This window comes from Danio rerio, chromosome 7 (assembly GCF_049306965.1).
Source record: "Danio rerio strain Tuebingen ecotype United States chromosome 7, GRCz12tu, whole genome shotgun sequence".
In the NCBI taxonomy this organism is placed as follows: domain Eukaryota; kingdom Metazoa; phylum Chordata; class Actinopteri; order Cypriniformes; family Danionidae; genus Danio; species Danio rerio.
This window is the reverse complement of record NC_133182.1, coordinates 35,320,292-35,339,531: the sequence shown is the minus strand read 5'-3', so window position 1 is coordinate 35,339,531 and position 19,240 is coordinate 35,320,292. Positions and strand designations below refer to the sequence as shown.

Below are 19,240 nucleotides of genomic sequence, written 5' to 3'. Positions count from 1 at the left end.
CAACACTTTGGAAGCTGATTTGTCCCTAGAAGTGCTGACGCCAAATCTGACTAACCACGGCTTGAGGATGGAAAATCCTCATTTGCAAATTGATATAAAGTAAGCCTTCATAAAATATAGCAAGCAGCTCTTTTAAAAAGTAGCAGCAGATATTTTCTGCTCTATTGTGATCATAGAAGCCAAAATGTCATAGATATGGCTGTTGTCATCTTGTGCAGTATTGATGGTGAGCAGGATCCGCCCAAATTCCTGCAGACTCACCCAACCGCAACACACATTCATAATGCCACACCCCCATTTTTTAGCAGGACATGAATACAAGCTAAAAACAATACAAGATTATAACCAAAAGAGCTATAAAATAATAATATTAAATTTAAAAATGCAAATTAACTTCTAAGGAAATGAACATGTGAATCTACACCACAACTGCCTGTTTGGGAAAATGTATTTAAATAGTTTTTTTTCCTTTTTTTTGCTTCACATGTCATTTGTTTACATTAAGAGGGTGTTTTTTAGCTTATTTTATTCATATTTTTTCTGTAATAACTTTATCAATAATAAATTATTAAATCAGTTGTAAAACGGCCTTGAAGTTAAAAGGCTAAAACTAAATAAATAAACAGTTTTTAAAACTGTATTGTACAGTGGTCAAGAGAGATTAATGTGCTGCAGTTTATAAAAACACATGCAATTACAAAAAACACCAGCAAATTAACAAAAGACCTTCATCCGTTTGACAGCACACCTGCTGCAAATCCTCACAATGCATACATATTTTAAAAAATTGCACTGCATTTTTCCACAACACAAAAAGAACGGAACGCAGTGGAAATGTTTCAAGGAGACACAAAAAAAGTGACGGACGTCGCTGTGCCGTGACTAGCCACATAGCAAAATATCTCTGGCCCAGCTCTCGCGAGAGGGGTCTGGATGCAGACCTGGTGCAGTGCAATCTGAATTGCATCCAATGCTTTTTAACGGGCTTACCTAACCCCAACCCTAACCCTACCCGTCACAGTGACCTCACTCACTCCATTGAGTGCATTGTGTCTGACATTGCATCGCTAAGTGATGCAATATCAGCTTGCATCATAAAGGCTGCATCCAGATACTATTGGCTCTGGCCCACACAATTACAGTACAAGTCTGACATCCAGACAAGGGCCAAACATGGACTATATCTGGGCCAAGTCTCAGCCAAGTTTATAACCCATAACTGGGCCTGAACTGGGCCAGATATGTTTGTGTCACTACTGAAGTAAAATTGATAAACCAATGATTCACAGCGCTTTATGCATGCTATGGGCGTTTTTTTTTTCTCGAGGCAACCTGATTGGTAGAATTTTTTTCTTCATTTGAAAAAAATAAAAATGTATTTTAAATAGGGGTCAAGATAAGCCAAACGTACATGACCCACATATAAATTATTAACATCTTGGCCAAATACTACATTTTACATCTGATCCAAGTATTGTGTGCCACTTTAAAGACGGTGCCGCCTACACTAAACCAGGGTCATGTTTGCCCCACATGCTGTATGCCAGTGCCGGACAAATGCCTGCAGTGCCATATTTATGCCAAATCTTAGCCAGAATTCTTTGCTACCTGGGTTGCTCAGTGAATTTGTAGATGATCTTTGAAAGATAATTTTTTTATTTGTTTATTTTAACATCCCAATTATCTTGTCTTTGGTATTTATTAGCTTAAATAACCATAACCTAAGTAGTCAGGTTCGTCATGTTTTAGGATCTCCTTAAAACATTTCCGTTGTGTTGTGAGAAAATGCAGTGCAATTTCATAAAATCTTTGCGTTGTGAGAAAATGCTGCATGTTTTATTAAGGGTTTAGCACGTTTTTTAAAAGCGTTTTTGCGTTGTGATGATTTGCAGCACGTGTGCATGTGTTTTCTCAAATTGCAGCACATTAAGCTCTCTCGGCTGCCGTAGTTCATTAATTAATTTTCCTTTCAGCTTTATCCCTTTATTAATCAGGCAGAATGAACTCCCAACTTATCCACCATATGTTTTAAGCAGCCGATGCCCTTCCAGCTACAAGCCAGCACATGGGAAACACCCGCACACTTTTGCACACATTTTACAGCCAATTTAGCTTACCCAATTCACCTACACCACATGTCTTTGGACTGTGGGGAAAACCGGAGCACCTGGAAGAAACCCATGCCAACACAGGGAGAACATGCAAACTCCACACAGAAATGCCAACTGACCCAGCCAGGGCTCAAACCAGTGACCTTCTTGCTGTGAGGCAATTGTGCTACCCACTGCACCACCGTGCTGCCCCTGGCCATCATAGTATTGCATCAAAAGTAAAGAATTCAGTATGACCAAACTTTGATTTGACATACTGTATACATGCAACAAAATAATTGGTTAATAAAAGGATTGACGGCTTAGACTGAAATACCTTTATCTCTAAATGACAGAGCTTGATACCAACAAAATTACAATGGGTTTGTAAAGAGTGCGTTAAAACTTTTCATTTATCCATTCGAGACATGTAAACACATAATCAGATTGGAAGTTGTGCACATGTGCAATGACGCAGAACGTTATAATATTTAGATAAATGTTAAGACATTTTAAACTAAAAAAAGCAGTCTAATTGGCTAGAATGCACATCCTGAAACATACAGTATGCCAGAAGATGAAATAATGACAAATACACACATCACCCAGACACTTTATATAGCATTCATGTAAACACTACAGTGTGTTTGGATTCATCAATCAGAATGATTCAAGTCTGACTAAAACAAAAAGTGTCTGTAAACAAAGCCATCGACTCACAATCTAAAACAGATTGTAAAATTGTTTATAAAGAATTTTATTTTGATCACAGCTTGTCTTGAAGGGGAGGATATGTCTGATTTTTAAAGCCCTCGGATACTACGTAGAGAGCTTTTGATTGGTCAAAAGATTCATTGGTCTGTGACATCAAAATAATCATTGATCCATTTAGGTGGAAGTGAAAAAACTGCAAACTTTGGATGTTTATTTATTTTCCTGATGCAATTTTTCTTACTGTTTTGGAGCGGTGTAGATATCCTTAAGACTAACATACTTATACTAACATCTAAAAAAACTTTCACAAGGACACAGGGCTATACTTGGTTCGGATTCGTCAATAGCAGCATTGTAAAAAAACCCCACCAGTGCTCACAGCATGCTCATGAATATTTTATGTTAATGTATTAATTAATTTATTTAGCTAGCCACGTAATAAGTGGAAAAGTGTTTAATCAGATACTTAGAATATACCTTTCAGAGTGATTTGAGATCCCTGTTCGAGGTAGTTTTACGGTAACTGACTGCTGCAGGTGCAGATCAATGTCACTTTTAAGATGGCCAGACGGATCTATTTTTACTATTTCTCTCTGCATGCTGCACTTCTCGTTCTGTCTTTCCTTCTTGTTTGGCACTTCTCCTTCATCCACTGAGTTAATATTTTCCATGGTTGCCCTCGCTGTCTGTCACTTTCCTCTTTTTGTCGGAAGAACAGGACATATAAAATCCAAAATCACAATTCAGCAACAGCCTGCACAGCCAAATGTGCTTGAGAAGAGTCTGTTTTGCACTTTTTCTGGGAACTTTTTTTGTTTTAAACCACATTTTGACTTTTGAAATTACTTTTGTTGTGAGTGATACATAACGCAGGACTATATTTGCAACACAATCTCACGCCAATTCGTAACTTTTTCATTTAGTGGCTAATTCGTATGAATTCGTACGATCTAATTCGTACAATTTAGTACGATTTGCTTATCCCCCAATGACGGTTGGGGTTAGGGGTGGGGTCAGGTGCCACGCCTCCTTTTAAAAATCGTACCATTTCGTACGACTGAACTCGTACGAATTATCCACTAAACTGACAAAACGTAAAATACTTATGTTTTCTTGTGAGATCAGGCTGATATTTGAGCCTTTTAAACTGGTTTTTACAAGCTTTAAGCTTTAATGCAAAAATATTCATGACAAATAACATGCAACAAAAGTTTGCACGAGCTGAATAATTCTGAATAATGGATAATTCAGGCTCTTACAAACAGCAGAGTGATGGAGTATTCGCCTTGCCAGTTCTATTATGGTACATTAGTCTGATCAAATTGCCCTTCTAACAAACGTTTGCCAAATGTAGATTTGAAGTCCGTGCACAAAGAGCACTTTTGTTCATTTGCTGAATCTCAGTGCTGAAAGACATACTGTTTCTTCTCAATGATTAGCTTTACATTCAGATTTTTGCAGAGAGGTTTGTTTTAACTGCTCTGCATTTATCTTTCCACAGCTGCACCGCTGGGATTCTTAAAGCCCTGACATCTCATCTTACGGCTTCTATATTTGACAGTATAATACAATAATAAATATGTGATTTCATATAAAATAGCTATGTTAAATTAAATCATAATAAACAAAATGTATAATCATGTTAAATTAATTACCAAAATAAAACAAATATGTATAAAACGTGACAAATTATTTATTTTATTTATATATTTCCTAAAAGTGCTTATATACATACTGATATATACACACTGTAAAGAAAATCCCGGGTGCTCTAAATTTTTAAGCTGAATCAAATTACCCTTATGAGTCTGTTGAACTTATAGTATATTAAACAGACTTAAAACAGCTTGTGCAACTTATAAAATTAAGTTAGACCATGATTACCTTAGTTTAATAAGTCACAATGAATTAAAAACATGCTGTCAGGACTAATGGTTCATATAGTTTTTCACAATGCAGTTAATATCTAAAGGATGATACAGTTGGTCTTGGTTTTCTTACAGCTTTTTTACACTTTCATTTTTAAGACTGAAGCTAAAAGGTATCCTGGTTTTGGCTAAATATTTTATGTGTCCATGTTGTGTTCAGTCAAGTATCCAAGTTCAGCAATCGCATTTCAGGCATGTGGCTATGATGTTTATGTGTTTATGTGTGTGTTTGTACTCTAAGAAGCTCTCTAAGGGAACTTTGGAGTCTTGCCATTGTAAACAGTGATCTAACGAAATGATCTTTCATCACTCACTTGACCAGATTACATTACAAATGCCTCCCCCAGAACCCGTGGCTTGCTATGAGAAAAGAAAACTGCATACCACGGCAATACTTTGGGTGTGTGGTGTGTATTTAAGAGGAAAGGTGAGAGACAGCATGTTCATGGGATCAAAGCCATTAAAAATGGACAGTAACTGTGTCAGCACGTTATAATATTGAAATCCCAAGATTTCAAACCATCTGTCATTATATAAATTTGTATTTAGAAATGTTCTTCCACAATTTAAGGGGACTTTTGTGTTCGATTGTAAATGAAAAAAAAAAGCAAATCACACACAAATTTTCAGCTTATACCATTGGACCCCATTTCCCCCTAAATAGCATACTGGTGTCGTAATGGGACATATTAATAACAATTGCAATATCTAAAATGTATATTAGTTAGTATATTAGTATCAGTAGATTAGTTCTGATTGTTTGTTTGCTTTGCTGGTCTGTTTGGATACAACCATTTATCATTTAAAAATAAATAAATAAATAAACTACACCGTAGCATATCTGATCAGTGACTTCTCATTGATGAGTGAATGTGAACAAAACGTTAATGCTGAATTGAATGTATACCATACATAGGTATTAATATATTTACTCATTTTTGATTAATTAAAACTGAGAAATTACTTTAAAATTTAGTTGGAATAAAATAAATCACTTATTTAAACATATAATTTCTTTTGTCTAAACAAAACAACATAAAAATGTTTTCAAATAATAAATAATTTACTTGCATAAGCGTTCAGATGAAACAAGGGATACATTTCTTTTCATACTGCAATGTTTAGGCAACGCAGTGGCGCAGGGGGTAGCACGTTCGCCTCACAGCAAGAAGGTGGCTGGTTTGAGGCTCGGCTCAGTTAGTGTTTCTGTGTGGAGTTTAGATGTTCTCCCTGTGTTCGCGTGGCTTTCCTCCGGGTGCTCCGGTTTCCCCCACAGTCCAAAGACATACGGTACAGGTGAATTGGGTAGACTAAATTGTCTGTAGTGTGTGAATATTTCCCAGAGATGGGTTGCGGCTGGAAGGGCATCCACGGCGTAAAAACTTGCTGGATAAGTTGGCGGTTCATTCCGCTGTGGTGACCCCAGATTAATAAAGGGACTAAGCCGACAAGAAAATGAATGAATGACTGCAATGTTTCATCAGAAGCCGTACATTTTCATTATTATCAACAAAATGTGTGAGAAGCAGGATAAAGATTATGTGTGTAAACATAATGAAGTAAATTAGGTTTCTAAGATAATTTAACAAAAAGTAATTTGACATCTAATACATACAGTTGAAGTCAGAATTATTAGCCCCCCTTTAATTTCTTTTTTAAATATTTACAAAATGATGTTTAACAGAGCAAGAAAATTTTCACAGTATGTCTGATAATGTTTTTTCTTCTGGAGAAAGTCTTATTTGTTTTATTTTGGCAAGAATAAAAGCAGTTATTAATTTCTTTTAAAAACATTTTAAGGTCAAAATTATTAGCCCCTTAAAGCTATATTTTTTCCGGTAATTTACAGAACTAATCATCATTATACAATAACTTGCCTAATTACCCTAACCTGCCTAGTTAACCTAATTAACCTAGTTAAGCCTTTAAATGTCACTTTAAGCTGTATTGAAGTGTCTTAAAAAATATCTAGTCAAATATTATTTACTGTCATCATGGCAAAGATAAAATAAATCAGCTAATAGAAATGAGTTATTAAAACTATTATGTTTAGAAATATGTTGAAAAAAAGTTTCTTTCTATTAAACAGAAATGTTACATACCTGGGTCCAAAATGGCCAAAAAAAATAAAAAGTATAAAAATGAATTGTAAAAAAAAAAAAAGCATTTTAATTTGCTTAATTGAATTAACTTGCAATTGTTTAACTCTCTCAATAAAAATGTATGTACTGTAACTGTAGGTAGTAGGGCTGCACAATATATTGTTTCAGCATCGATATTACAATGTGATCATTCGCAATAGTTATATTGCAGGGTCTGCAATGTCAGGTTCAACTTCAGGTTATTTGTCCCTCAGGAAATCTGGAATTACTGCTGACCAAGAACTACTGTATATTGTTGAGTGATCATGAAGTTTACCCTTAATAATAGAGTGAAAGAGTGCTTGTTTGATATCACTCTTTAAAATGTGAGACAGTAAAAAGATTGTTGCAGTTTCACAGGCCACGCAATGGATGAAAACACAAAGAGATATAGCACTATATTCCAACTCATTATCTGCATTTGATGTTTTTTTTACAGTAATTAAAGATCATCTTCAAAATAAAAGAGAAAGACAGTTCAATGGTGAAGGGATTGATCGAAGGTTTGCGAAGAAATGTCATGCTCCCTTGTAAAAGTATTTTGTAGAATTTTATTTTGATACATTTGTGGCTGCTGTCTTTTGTAGTTTATTTTTATACATGTAAATCTGAGGTATTTGCTATTTTATTTTAAAATATATTTCAATATATTTTTATGCAATAAAGACTATGCAGTTTTATTTGCTTTATTTATTTATTATTCAACTTACAGTATTCAACAATTAAAGTGGGGATCAAAAACGTTTTTCAAATTTGTCCTAGGACAAGAATAGGTGTTGTTGAATAGTTTTAGGACAACTTTAATGAAAGGTTTTGATTCACTTCAAATGTTGACTACTGTATATTCAGTTAGACTCTAAACTAATATTTATGCAGATGATCTGGCCTACGAAATCATCCCATCAATATAAAACGATGAGTTCTTTACAAATGAAAATATTCAAGTCATCTGGTGACATGATTATATTCATAACGCAATGAATATCGCAGAAATATTATCGTAAAGACAGATTTTTCCAATATCATGCAGCCCTAGAATGTAGCCTACAGTATTGAGTCAAAATTTGGATGACTTGGATTAATTCACTTAATTGAAATGCAAGAAAACACAACTATTGCCTCACTAACTATTGCTTTTATGGAAGAATATACCAAATAGCAATCTCAGAAATTTTGTGAAAATAGCTTAATTATTTTAATATTGCAGTCCTCTGTTATAAGTGTGTGAATAAGTGTTCGGATGTTTCCCAGTGATGGGTTGCAGCTGGAAGGGCATTCGCTGTATAAAACATATATGCTGAATAAGTTGGCAGTTCATTCCACTGTGGCGATCCCTGATTAATAAAGGGACTAAGCCAAAACGAAAATAAATGAATAAATGAATGAGTACTGTTATTAAAAGAATTGAAAGCAGGGTTAGGGTATGATGTTTAGCATGAATAGCATCCCTTTGAAAGTGCAATGCCTCCGCATACGCTTCACATTTATGAGAGTGAGAACTGCACACATCCTTTTTTGTATTTTGGCTTTGAGAAGCAAGAACTCATCCACAACAAGAGCTTAAAAAGCCTCGCCAATAAACACCCATCCATCCTACTCTTCTGAAAACTGCTCACATAAACCCAGACACACGCTCTGTTTTCGACATTATCATTTAATATGGAAACATGCTGGATTAGATTATTTCTTTCTGTTAAAAACAATGAGCTGGAAGCGCAGATGTGTGATATGCACTCGTAGCCCTATTAACTGAACTTTTATGTTTCAATAAAGCGCTGAGTGATGTGTGTTACACATCGAGCGGCTTTAAGACACACACTGTAAATCTGCATGACCTTTTGATGATTGACACATTTAGTGGGTGTATGCTAGCTGTCATGGAAACACTTTTGTTGTGATATAAAAACTTCACAGTCAAAATGGTGTGCAGAAAGTGAACGGTCCAGTATCTGCCGTGGTGTGACATTTACAGTGCTTAACATGTCAAACAAACTGAACACTGGCACTACAGCATTTCAGCGCATCAGGCGGGACGCGACATGCATTTAGCACATAGTTTCAGTTACTTTCTCTCACTAAGTAATAATTTAACTCTATATAAACTCGTCATAATTTTGTAATAGCATTTGTAATGTTTTTTCTATGAATTCTGAGTTTATATCACTGTGATGTGCACTTTTATTTTGAGCTTACTTTGTTTGAATTCTGAGTTTTCATCTTTCTTTTTTCTCTGAATTCTGATTTTACATCTTGCAATTCTAATTCTTGGTGTCACGGCTGCACAGTGGGAAGCACGATCACCTCACAGCAAGAAGGTCGCTGTTTCTAGTCTTGGCTGGGTAGGTTGACATTTCTGTATGGAGTTTGCATGTTCTCCCCATGTTCGCGCAGGTTTTCTCCGGGTGCTCCGGTTTCAACCACAAGACCAAACACATGTGGTAAAGGTGAATTGGGTAAGCTAAATTGTCTGTAGGATTTGTGTGTGCGGATGTTTTTCTGTGATGGGTTGCAGCTGGAAGGGTATCCGCTGAGTAAAACATATGCTAGATAAGTTGGCGGTTCATTCCGCTCTGGCGACCCCTGACCAATAAAGGGACTAAGCCGAAAAAAAAAAAAAAAAGAATGAATGCATAAATGAAGGCAATTCTAATTCTGTGTTTACATCTCACAAATTTTCTTTCAATAATGTTCACAGCTTTTAACTATGCCCTTTGACTTATAGGGCTGGCCTCTGACTTCTTATTTCAATTCTGTTTTAAATATAATTTTTCTAAATGTAACTCATCCATCCATTTGAATGTTTAGGTATTCAAAAGTTTTAGCTTCAGAATGGTCTTAAAGCCATTAAAAAAATTCAATTTTTCTATTGTATTTGTCACATACAGAGTCATACATAATGTAAAAAATTGCAGGGTTGCACAAAATTAATTCATGTTGGTACAACACAAATTAAGTTAAATTAACACTTTCAACAAATGTATGTGGATTGAACATAATCAAGAATTGTGTTGTTTCTGCTCATTAAGTAGTTTGAACGAGCAAAAAAAATTAATTCTTTGAGTGCATGATATGGAGTGAAATGCTTACACAACCACTCGTGGTCTTAAAATAGGGAAAAACATAATAACAAAAAAAAACATAAATTTTGGAGAAATATAAATGCAATTGGAAAGTAAAGCAACTATAAAATATGTAAAGACTTTTAAAGACACAGAATAGGAAAATTTTAAGTACAAATCCATATAAATGGCTCCTCACTTTCGTTAGGCAAGTAATTGTATAACGATGGTTTGTTCTGTTGACCTTAAAATGGTGTTTAAAAAATTAAAAACTGCTTTTATTCTAGCCGAAATAAACAAATAAGACTTTCTCCAGAAGAAAAAATATTATCAGACATACTTTGAAAACTTCATTGCTTCATAAAAGTATTTTTCCTTAAAGTCAATGTTTTTTTTATTTAAAAGAAACCTGCGAAAGTATATACGTTAACTCTTAAATTGTTGGGATTACCGTCTTCTAGGCTAAAAGATGGAACCATTTTGAAAGATGTAAAAAACACAGTTACTGTGCCAGTTTTAAGGAAAACATGACACAGCAGGGTTAGTAATATCAGGATGTTACAAATTAGCCACACACTGTTGGGCACCAATTAAACTAACAAAATATTTGTTTTTAATTTTGAGCGTAATTTTGAGAACTTTTTATATAAAAAATGTTGTTGTTTTTTTATAGAAAAGAATATTTTATTGCTAATAATGCAAATAAATGCATTGTATACGGATAATAATACAATGTGTTTATCCAATAGATGAATAAATCAACATGCTTTTCTACATAGAAAAAAAAAGTAATGTACTGAAGAAATATACAATATGAAGTAAACTGAATTTAAATTAACTGTGTGAAATCTGACTTTATAAGCATGTGTTACAACTAACTCTCTGTCTGTTACAACTTGCCCCACAGCTGGGGTAAATAGTAACATTTTTCTCCTGGCACTTTTGGCAATACTGCACAGAAACCATAGGTCTGGCGATCATACAACCAGTGCAGTTGTAGGAAAGGCTTGTGTGTTGTTGGTAAAAAAAAAAAAAAATGGTATGGAAAGTTTTCAGGCCACCTTAAACTTTAGTGTCACAGTGTCACAACAAAATGTCTGAATACTTAGGACCATGTAATATTTTAGTTTTTCTTTTTTAATAAATCTGCAAAAAATGTCAACAATTCTGTGTTTTTCTGTCAATATGGGATGCTGTGTGTGCATTAAAGAAAAAAAGAGGGTCTGAACACTTTCCATACCCACTGTGTGCGAGTGTTTATATACTTAAGAAATTAACTTATCTTAAATAAATACAGAGATGGTTTTAATGCGATATGCACAACTAATCACAACTATATATCACAACTAATTTCAAATTTTAAGATTTGATCATCCTTGCTCGATGCAGTCAGTCAATGTCCATGTTATTGTTACTACTGCAGCAATCCAAAAACATCATATAACCTACTCTTCCTTTTCTCATTTGCTTCAATTACTTAGCTGCTTCTCAGTGTAAACTAACGTCTCTCCATTTTCAGCTCACTTAGTGCTGTGAAAGTACATTAACCCGTAGCCAAAAGGAAACAGATGTGCACCTCAGAACAAAAGGTCTGAGGCCATGCCTTTTCTACATGTGTCTTTGTGTATTTGATGCATAATGGAGAAAAAAAAAACCTTCCACGAACCACTGGTGGAACCATTAAGGTATCTTGTTTTTGCCTGTTGCAGAATATGAAGTGTGAATGTGTTTATTGGGTACAACATGTTTGACCGCCGGCGTCCACAACAATGCTATGATTTAATAAACACAAAAGAAAAAAAACGAGAGATGTGAGGGTCAAACTAATCGCATCAAACACTCACTTCATATTTCATCTTTTGTTTTAACTGTTGGCATAGAGACGATTGCTGCTCAAATAGCTTATTTTCTTTCCCATTTTTCTGCTTGAGGACTACAGATGATGAGGTCACCGCTGGAAATGAATGAAACAGACTGAGACATTGATAAGTGAATGGACACACAGTTCTGTTTAACCAATCTTTCTCGGTCAGCCCTTTCTCAGCTGCATGTGGAGGCCATTGCTTGTTGTTTATCTGACTAAACCTGCTCAGAGTAAAGGTAGGGGTTAAGTTTTTTTTGCTGAACTTCATGCTTTAGTGGTTTACTTGTGTAGATTTTACAGGACTAATGCTGACCACACACGACTCCATTGCTGGATCCATATTTTTTATACACTAAATAATGGTCTCAATCTGTGTTATAATACAAATCTCTACACATGGCTGGAGTTTACAGTATTCAGTTTATTCAATATTTTCAGTTATTAGTTATTTCAAAGGCTTTAGTTTTCTTTTTACTAAGATATTTAAACAAGTTACATTTAAAATAAAAAATAAATAAAATTGGAATTTTTTTGTGTGCCACTGTTCCTTTAACATTTACATTTATTATTTACTGATCAGTTTACTGAAAGCTTTTATCCAAACTTACATATGAGAATAAAAGAAACATTTCAACAGAGAGCAGAAATCTAGATGCTATAAAAGTCTAGGTTTTATTATATATAGATAGATATGGATATAGGTATATATATAAAGTTAAAGTCTGAATTATTAGCCCCTCTTTGATTTTTTTCTTTTTTAAATATTTCCCATTTGATGAACAGAGCAAAAAAAAAAAAAAGAACTTTCACAGTATGTCTGATATTTTTTGTTCTGGAGAAAGTCTTATTTGTTTTATTTAGGCTAAAATAAAAGCAGTTTTAAAATTTATAATAGATAATCAGAGGGCTAATAATTCAGGGGGGCTAATAATTCTGACTTCAACAGTATATATATATATATATATATATATATATACACACACACACACACACACACACACACACACACACACACACACACACACACACACACACACACACACACGCACACGGGTTTGTTTTTGTGAATTTCAGGACCATTCCATAGGTTTTCATTGTTTTTTTTTATAAATGTACAAACTCTATTTCTATTGCCTTACCCCAAACCTACACATCACAGCAAACTGTGTACAGTTTTACTTTCTGAAAAAGCTCATTCTGTACGGTTTATAAGCCTTTTGGATAAGTGGACAGCAATGTCCTTATAAATCACCATAATAGGCATATAGGCACCATCATACTCCTGTCAATATACACTTGTGTCCTGATATGTATAAACACACGCACACACAAACACACAAAGGAAAGTTTTCTCCTACAGGTGGTTTGTCAAGCCCACTCACCTGTGTAAAACACCCTTAGAATTGCAGTGTTTTCCAGAAAAATGGAGTGTTAATAAGAAAGTGTCTGGTGCATATGGTAGTATCTCCAATAGGAGGTTTGATACTATAGTTTGATACTAGAGTACAGCATCCTATATGACAGTAAGAGAGAACATAATCTAGATTGAAAACTACAATCAATGGAATTTAGAACACAAAAAAGGAAAGTGAAAAAATGTTGTGCAAAAGAATAATAACAACAGTTAGAGCTTTGAACATAAAATCCTTTGATCTCACTATCACATGCCGACAATGCAAAATTCCCTTCAGTGTGCTCATAGAGTAATTCATGAGCAGTCGTAATGCAAGTCACAAAAAGGCCTTTGTTTGACTGTGATGATCAGCACAGCCAATAAATTTGCTCCAGTGACAATGGTTTAAACACATTATAAATCAAGCAAGGTGAAACTGAGCTCTCATCTCTGGTGTATGCAGTCAGTTTACCGCTGGCTCCAGCTAAAAGGCTTGCGTCAGTAATGCTGCCAATGTCACTTTGAGTCCTGTCACAAATCCTCTATTCAGCAGAGCAACTCTTACCTTGTTATAGTATCCTAATACCATAGTTACCCTGGATTCACACCACTGCCAAAAGAGCCACCTGCGTTTCAGTAGGATGGTACTGGAGGGAGAGAGAAAAAAAATACACACTTGCAATTGGCCTTTTAAAGGGGTTTTACATTTAAAATGGTTATGAGCAAAGTAATATACCAATGAAAATCTTTTAATACGCTTATTAAAATCAGAATAGGCAGCATATGTCATAGCAGCTTGACATTAAATGGATGTCGGAGTTGAACATTAAGTGTAGCGTTGAAAGCGGTTGAAAGCAGGAGAGGAAGGATTTTCTCCAGCTGCTCAGGGAACAGGATCCATCATGCCGGTACTATTTTCAAGACCAAAACAATAGTCCCATTCTCAAGGCAAGGAAATCACAAGCGTTTCTGCCAATGATATCATACTTAAGCAGTTGTAAGTAAACTTCCGCGGTTTGCCATACCTCTGTTTAGTGAACGCCATGAGTTCAAGAAACATCTGACAAACTCTATCATGTCTACAAAGAGCTGTTTTATTTTTATCTTTAAAGTTTTATTCACTTTATTTTTGTGCACATGACCTGTTGTTTCCACCCTCTGTTGCCAACAGTCTCTCTGATCAGTTGAACAGTGATGGTGTTCTTTGCTGATAAGCCTTTAAAATATGATTAGTGTTAAAATTTACTAGTAGCTACAGCAGGTGTTTGCGTGACCCGCTGGTGTGTAGTTTTTTTTTTGGTGAAGATTTAAAAGGAAGTTCTGTTCTTATTTATTCTCATTATATCTGGAAACTAGTAGTCATTTCCTCTTTGGTTTTTTAACCACTTGAGGGTAAGTATCTCTTGAATGCAACAGTACATACTTTTGTGCGACTAAATGTAAAAAAAAAAAAGTAAAGCATCTTAAATCTTAAAGCAGTGAATTTGGTCAAAATATTACATTTTTTTTCAGCTGAGTCTGTAGACTGCTGTTGTCATTTGTGTTGCTATAAACATGCTGATGCTACAAGTGAGAGGTTTTTTTTTTTTTTTTGAATATTGAAAACTTGAGTCATGAGACTTAATGTTGAGACAATTTCTTACAATGCTAAACTTCCATTTCTTGATAAGGAGTGCAAATTACAGTTAAAAAGATAAAGGTATAAGGGAACAGGAATGAGGAGTGATAAGCTTCGCTTACATGATATTAAAAAGCACACTATTTTTGCAGTAAATATACACTGCCTGACTAAAGTCTTGACATCATTCCCAGTTGTAAGAGCAACAAATAATAACTTGACTTCTTGTTGATTATTTGGAAAAGTGGCAGAAGGTTTTCCATATAATCGTTTGTTGATCTGCATCACAATCAACACAAATACTGCAGAAGACCTATTACACTTGCATGGACCGAATATTCTCACAGAAATCGGTCAAGTTTGCTGTAGGAAAAATCATGGCTTGGTGTTACATTCAGTATCGGGACATGTGAAAGATCTGCAGAGTGGATAGCAACATCAACTGCCTGAGATATCAAGACATTTGTGCTGCCCATTACATTACAAACCACAGGAGAGGGCAAATTCTTCAGCAGGATAGCTCTCCTTCTCATACTTCAGCCTCCACATCAAAGTTTCAGAAAGCAAAGAAGGTCAAGGTGCTCAAGGATTGGCTAGCCCAGTCACAGGATATGAGTATTATTGAGCATGTCTGAGGTAAAATGAAGGAGGAGGCATTGAAGATGAATCCAAAGAATGTTTATAAGCTCTGAGAGTCCTGCAAGAACGCTTTCTTTGCCATTCCAGATGATTTTATTTATAAGTTATTTGAGTTATTGCAGAGATGCATGGATGCAGTCAAGCAAGCTCATGGGAGTCATACACAATATTAATTCTTTTTTCACTGCACCATGACTTTTTATTCTATACTGTACATTATTTATGTTAAGTTATGATAGGTTTTTACCTAATTAAACGATTAAAATCAAGGCATGATCATATTTTATTTTTCAAAAATAAGTAGCCTTTGCCTTTCATATAAGCCACTTCTGGTACCAGATGATCAACTAGAAGTCAAGTTATTATTTGCTGTTCCTAAAACTTTGATAGGTGACAAAACTTTTGTCAGGGAGTGTACTGTATACCACTAAATTTTCAATGTGCAATAAGCCCATGCAATGCAAACATGGCATGGACCATGGTGTGGAATGCATTTTGGGATACAGCTATACACTTGATGTCACATTTTCAGTTTGAAAAATTAACCAAAAAAAAGTGTAAACTTAGTTGATCTCTTTGATCCGTCTTTAAGGAGACAAGAGTTATTAAAAGGCATACAAGTGAGACTGCGGCCCCATAAAAGTGGCATTATTTAAACGTCCTACGAAGCACAATCTGGCTTAGGTTACAAAAAAGCATAATACCATAATACATGTGGGAAATTCAAAAACAACACAAACAAAAAAAGCTTTTGTTGGTTATTAAGTGTTCAACCAAAAGTGTACATTTGCTGTTCATTTACTCACCACTCAACCTCCATATCTGTGCAATCATCAGAAAATAACTATTGCAAACTTTCATGTCGACTGATACTCTCTCCTCTCATAAAATAGCATCTGAAATAGAAACACCTATGCATTATAGTCAATCAGACACACAAAAAAATCATTATTGTTTTACTGCATTTTATTAGTAAATCCTGACCGTAGGTTTGAGGGGGAAAAAAAGTACTGGAAGGCACAAGTTGTTTAATCAGGTCTCATATTTACATTTATTATTTTAAATAAACACTGTAAACTAGTATTCTTATTCAAACAAACATAGCCTGAGCCTTAGAGTCATTTTCTGCTTATAGTCTTAATTTAATGTGGGTCTAGATTGAAAATTACAATTTTACCTACCAACGTCTTCTGCAGTGTAGTATTTTATTAAAGTTTATTGGCTTTTTGGCAATTTTACAAAAATAAATAAATAAATACATGTAAATAAATGCAAATAACATACAACCATTGATGACATGTTGCAAAACAGATAAAAAGAAATTGATTTTATTTCATTTTTTTAAATAAAGAAATAAAACAAGTTCATATTGCTTTCTTATCATGCCATGATTTAACCACTCCCTCCACCCAAAACATCATGTACCAACGATGTCTGACTTCACAGATTGAACACAATGATATTGGGTTGTCAGAGCAGCATTTGAGATGGAGGGAGTGAACTACAATCACAAATGCCTACATCGTGTGGCACTGCGTCATATAAAAGTGACTAAAGCACTTGAGTAAGTACTTGAAGTGGAATGACAGAAATGACATTACATTCATATACCACTAGAAGTAAAATCTGTTGTACATACCTTATGTTCACCCAATCACAACTTGATCGCATTCAAACAACCAGACAAGTAAAAGCTTATAAAAATATAACAACAATAATTAAAAAATAAGATAACTTAATGAACAATAATATATAAATATGGACTAAAATCCCTGAAAATTAATATCAGTGGTCGGGTGTTTCATCATAGAAAACTAAATGAACTTTGGCATTTAACATACATAAATAAATAGGTAAAAGTGCAGCACTGCAGTAAAGGGACAGAATGAAAATTCATTCACTCAACCTCCACTTGTTCCAAACTCATGCGAGTTTATTTCTTCTATTAAACACAAAAGAAAACATACAGCCATTGACTTCCATTGTATTTTTGTTTATGCTATGGATGTCGATGGCTGCTGTTTTCCAACACTCTTCAGAATATCTTGTTTTGTGTTCATCACAAGAAAGAAATTCATAAAAAGATTAGAACCTTCTAAGTGTGAGTGAATGGAGAGTAAATAAAAATGTTGAGTAAACCATCCCTTTAAGTACAGTTAATGCTACAACAAAGTCATAGTGAAATGCACTGTAATTCATAAAAGTTACACAAGTATATGATTCATATAGCGGCCTAATTCATATTCATATAAGGCCCAAGTCCAAGGCTTAACAATCACTTTACCAAAGTTAAATACATACAGTATAAGTGATTCTGATTGGAGACTCTGTCAAACGCATTTATCTGCAACTTAATGCAATATGGGCAGTTAAGAATGACCAATGACAACCAGCATTAGACATTCTTTCCACCCTCATTGCTGACGTTCAGTGGTGTTTGCATAGGCTACATCAGTTTGTATCTGATCCTACCAAATCAGCTTATCTTCAAGCTTTTTAACATAGAAGCAAGGCAGAGCAAGTGCCCAATGTGTCCAGATGTCTCTGTAGTGTATAGTGTTCACTACGCCAGTGAGGTTCCTACTCTGGAACTGGGCTTAGCGTCTTCAGTATTTCTCTTTTTACCTGTCTGTTTGCGTTTCGCTGCTCGAGGACTCTCCTCTGGAGGAATGGCTGGTTCTCCGCTTTCTCGAGTCATGAACATTGATGGATTGTGGTACAGCATCTCAAACCTCTGCTCTGAAACTGTACGGGCAGCTGTTTTCCTCTTGGTCCGGGGCTGAGGGGAGGGCGCAGCGTGGCCGGCTGCTGAGGAGGGCAAAGCGCACTGGAGCATGGAGGAGTAGCTGGAGGAGGCAGTTGCAGTGGTGGTGGGAATCTGAGCTCCAGCCAGGGCTGCACTGCCAAGCCGAGCCATCGCTACAGGGATCTCCTCCAGAGACTCTGCGGAGTCAGAATGATACTCAGCGGGGGGACCAGCGGCTTGTACGGGGGCAAGAGGAGGGAGAGAGGCCCGCAGGGGGAATGCTGGGAAGGGTAAGCGTTGACCGAGAGAAGAGGACACAGTGGCGGCAGCTACAGAGGACTCTATTTGTGTAAAGCACAGACACAAATCACACAGGTAACTACTCAAACACTGGTTCATCAATACAGACCACTTAAAACAGACAGCGCTTATTTATGAAAGCAAATTTCCACCACAAACTACACTGTATAAAAAAAAATTGATGACAAAAAGTAAAGACAACAACATGTTGCTTTAAATTGTTTGAATAAGTTAATCAGGTTTCAACTACATTTTTTTGAGTTATACATGACTTAATATTTTTAGTCAGCTTGATTGATGCAAGTTGAGATGATAAAAAAAGGGGTGTAACAAATCATGGTTGTGATCTGTGATTCATACGGGTAACAACCCACGGTTCTGAACATGTGTGACCCACGGATTAATAATTTTAAACTTGTATCCTGAATTTGTAATGATCGCAGAGATATTGGCTCTTGTGTAATTCAAATCACATGTATAAAAGCATTTAGGCTTTCCTGTTAAATATAATGATAATGAAGGTGTTGGTTATTAATTTTTTGGTTATTAAAGGTGTTTTCTGTCACTACTATTTTAGCTCGCTTTAATGCATTCAGTGTAAGCTGCACGATTCGTCACTAAAAGCCTTTAAATCACTACATGAACAACGCAAAAATCAAGAAATAAATCAAGAAAGTCATTTTAGTTAGTTATGACGTTACAAACAATCAAATAACACTAAAGTACTGGGATAGCAGCTTATAGGTTA

The 19,240-nt window shown here is 35.3% G+C and overlaps 1 protein-coding gene across 7 annotated transcripts in view; it reads right to left on the bottom strand.

Moving 5' to 3' along the window:
* Window positions 1-16,685: 16,685 nt before the first annotated feature.
* zdhhc1 (zDHHC palmitoyltransferase 1) overlaps window positions 16,686-19,240 on the bottom strand; it is a 115,510-nt gene continuing 112,955 nt past the window's right edge. For 4 of the 7 annotated variants that reach the window (XM_073906826.1, XM_073906825.1, XM_073906824.1 and 1 more), the window contains one exon: window positions 16,759-18,533. In XM_073906826.1, the coding sequence (XP_073762927.1) occupies window positions 18,010-18,533 (524 nt within the window). In that variant the 3' untranslated portion in view covers window positions 16,759-18,009. Of the gene's footprint in view, window positions 18,534-19,240 lie in introns of all 7 variants that reach the window. The other 3 variants (XM_009303349.5, XM_073906828.1, NM_001423785.1) reach the window with 2 other exon arrangements.